This window comes from Athene cunicularia (genome assembly GCF_003259725.1).
Source record: "Athene cunicularia isolate RWA chromosome 20 unlocalized genomic scaffold, athCun1 chr20_part2, whole genome shotgun sequence".
Classification (NCBI taxonomy): domain Eukaryota; kingdom Metazoa; phylum Chordata; class Aves; order Strigiformes; family Strigidae; genus Athene; species Athene cunicularia.
The window spans coordinates 33,122-35,423 of NW_020799126.1; the positions used below are offsets into that span (position 1 = coordinate 33,122).

Here is a 2,302-nt window from a genome sequence, read left to right on the forward strand (position 1 = left end):
TTGGGGACAGGAGGAGTTTGGGGACAGGATTTGGGGACAAGAGGAGTTTGGGGACAGGATTTGGGCACAGGAGGGGTTTGGGGACAGGACTTGGGGACAGGAGGAGTTTGGGGACAGGATTTGGGCACAGGAGGGGTTTGGGGACAGGACTTGTGGACAGCAGGGGTTTGGGACAGGAAGGATTCAGGGGCAGGAGGGGCTTGGGGACAGGATTTGGGGACAGGAGGATTTGGGGGGCCTGTGCTCGGCTCCGGGGCTGCCCATCCCTGCCCGGAGCCGCTCCTGGCTGGCAGCGCACGGCCCGGGCTGTGAACCCCTCGCAGCGCCCCGGTGGCCTTGACCGTGCTGCCCCGAGTGCGGCGTTAATGTTTAACAGCACTCGGGAGTTTTTCCTCCCAGGAATTCCCCTTGGCTCCCTCTGCAGGACCCCGAGCACCCGCGGCACCTCCCGTTAACGACAGGGCATGCAAATTCGCTCCTTATTAATTTTGAACCTGGCTGCCCCCGCTCCCGGCGCCTGCGGTTGGTCTCTGACATGTCCAGGGATATTTCTCGGCCGAGCTGCTGCAAGCTCGGAGCGAGGGGGGGGCTGCTCTGCCCGTCCTGCCCGGGGTGAGCCCTCGCCTTGCTCCCTCGCTCACCCCAAACCCTCCTGTCACTGTGCCCAGGTGTGGGTGCCCAGACGGGTCAGAGCTTCGAGCTGCACCAGCCCCAGAACAAGGTGTTGGTGACAGCGGGGGACACGCTCACCCTGACCTGCACCACGTCTGGGGACAGGCCCCTCGGCCCCGTGAAGTGGCTGAAGGGCTGGGGCAGCAGCAACGAGACTGTTTATGAGCAGACGGGCTCCTTCCCCCGCGTGACAAGGGTCGTGACTGAGTCCAACTCAGATTTCAGCATCCGCATCAGCGATGTTCGCCCCGAGGATGCCGGCACCTATTACTGTGTCAAGTTCAGCAAGTCGCTGGCTGGTGAGGAGGTGTTTCGGCATGGAAAGGGCACGGAGGTGTCCCTGCACGGTGAGTGCCAGCCCAGCGGGACGCTGCTCCCCGGGACCCCATCCCACGCCCCCCCTGCCCCTGCCCACAGCGGTGCCTGGCGCTGCCACGCACCCACCACCCTCTCCCCGTTCTGCTTTTTATCTCCACAGACACTGCCCTGGTTCCCAGCATGGTGGCTGCAGCTGTAATGCTCTTCTTCCTCCTCCTCCTCGGCCTCTTCATCGCCTTTTGCATGTACAGGAGGAAGCACAGAGGCGAGGCAGACAGCCAGTGCCTGGCTGGGCCGGCAGCACCAGGCAGCTTCTTGCCCATCCCTCCGTGGTGCTGTGGAGGGACCCCCAGCACCCCCAGGTTTGTACCCACCACCTCTTCTGCAAACCACTTTATCCCCCTACCTTATCCTGGTTTCCTCTCCCTCCAGAGCAATAATTTTCCCCAGAAAAGGTCCTTTACTCGCAGGCCCATCACTGCACTGTGTTGCTTCCCTCTGCGTTTCACGGCGGCGCGTGGTGGGGAGCTCCCTGGAGCCCCCACCGCAGCGTCTGAGCCCGGCCCAGGCACATAGACAGCATCTTGTCCCTCTCCTCTGCCTTCAGCACGGGCATCACGTGCGGCCACGTGCCACAGAGCCCGGCTAAAATTCAGGAGAGGAACTGAGGAGCGTTGTGCTGGGTGGAGAGGGGGCCCAGCGTCCTTTAGCGCTGACAGCCATCCTTTCCCCCAGCAGTGAAATCCGGGACGCAGAGACCTCGCATCTGCCCAGCCAGGTAAGAGTGAGCCGTGACTCTGGGGAAGAGCGTCCCAAGCCGAAGCCCCGAAGTTCAAATCTCCAGGGCCAGGGAGGGCGTTGGGTCAGCACCGGTCCTGCCACGCTCCGCGCCACGGCACGGGGCTGCCTCTGCGGCCGTGGCCCAGCTTAAACCTCCCGGGAGGGTTATTTTTGCAAGAGTTATCTAGTGACGGCGTTAACCGTTCGCGTGCCCTTCTGCAGCAAAGCAGCAAAGAGGACAACAGCATCCACTACGCGGATCTGCAGCCCCTGCCCCCGGCCCCGCGGCGCGGCAGGAGCCCCGGCGCAGCCTGCTCCGAGTACGCCAGCATCAGGGTCGCTGCCCAGTGACGTGTGGCACCGCCGCCTGCAAGGCCCAAGAGCCCTTTTCGGGGGAGGACGCAGGGACGGTTCCGCAGGGCACAATAAAGAAGTGGATCTCTTTGCATGGCACGGCCCCACCCAAGCTCGGCCGCGCTCCGAGCTGGCAAAGCTCCTCAAATTCATTCCCGTGGCAGCAGCGGCGCCGGGA

The 2,302-nt window shown here is 63.7% G+C and overlaps 1 protein-coding gene across 1 annotated transcript in view; it reads right to left on the minus strand.

Annotated features, from left to right (window-relative positions):
* NSFL1C (NSFL1 cofactor) overlaps positions 1–2,302 on the minus strand; it is a 14,358-nt gene that overhangs the window by 10,782 nt on the left and 1,274 nt on the right. The window contains exon 3 of the mRNA XM_026862394.1: positions 1,577–1,580. Within this exon, the coding sequence (XP_026718195.1) occupies positions 1,577–1,580 (4 nt within the window). The remainder of the gene's footprint in view (positions 1–1,576; positions 1,581–2,302) is intronic.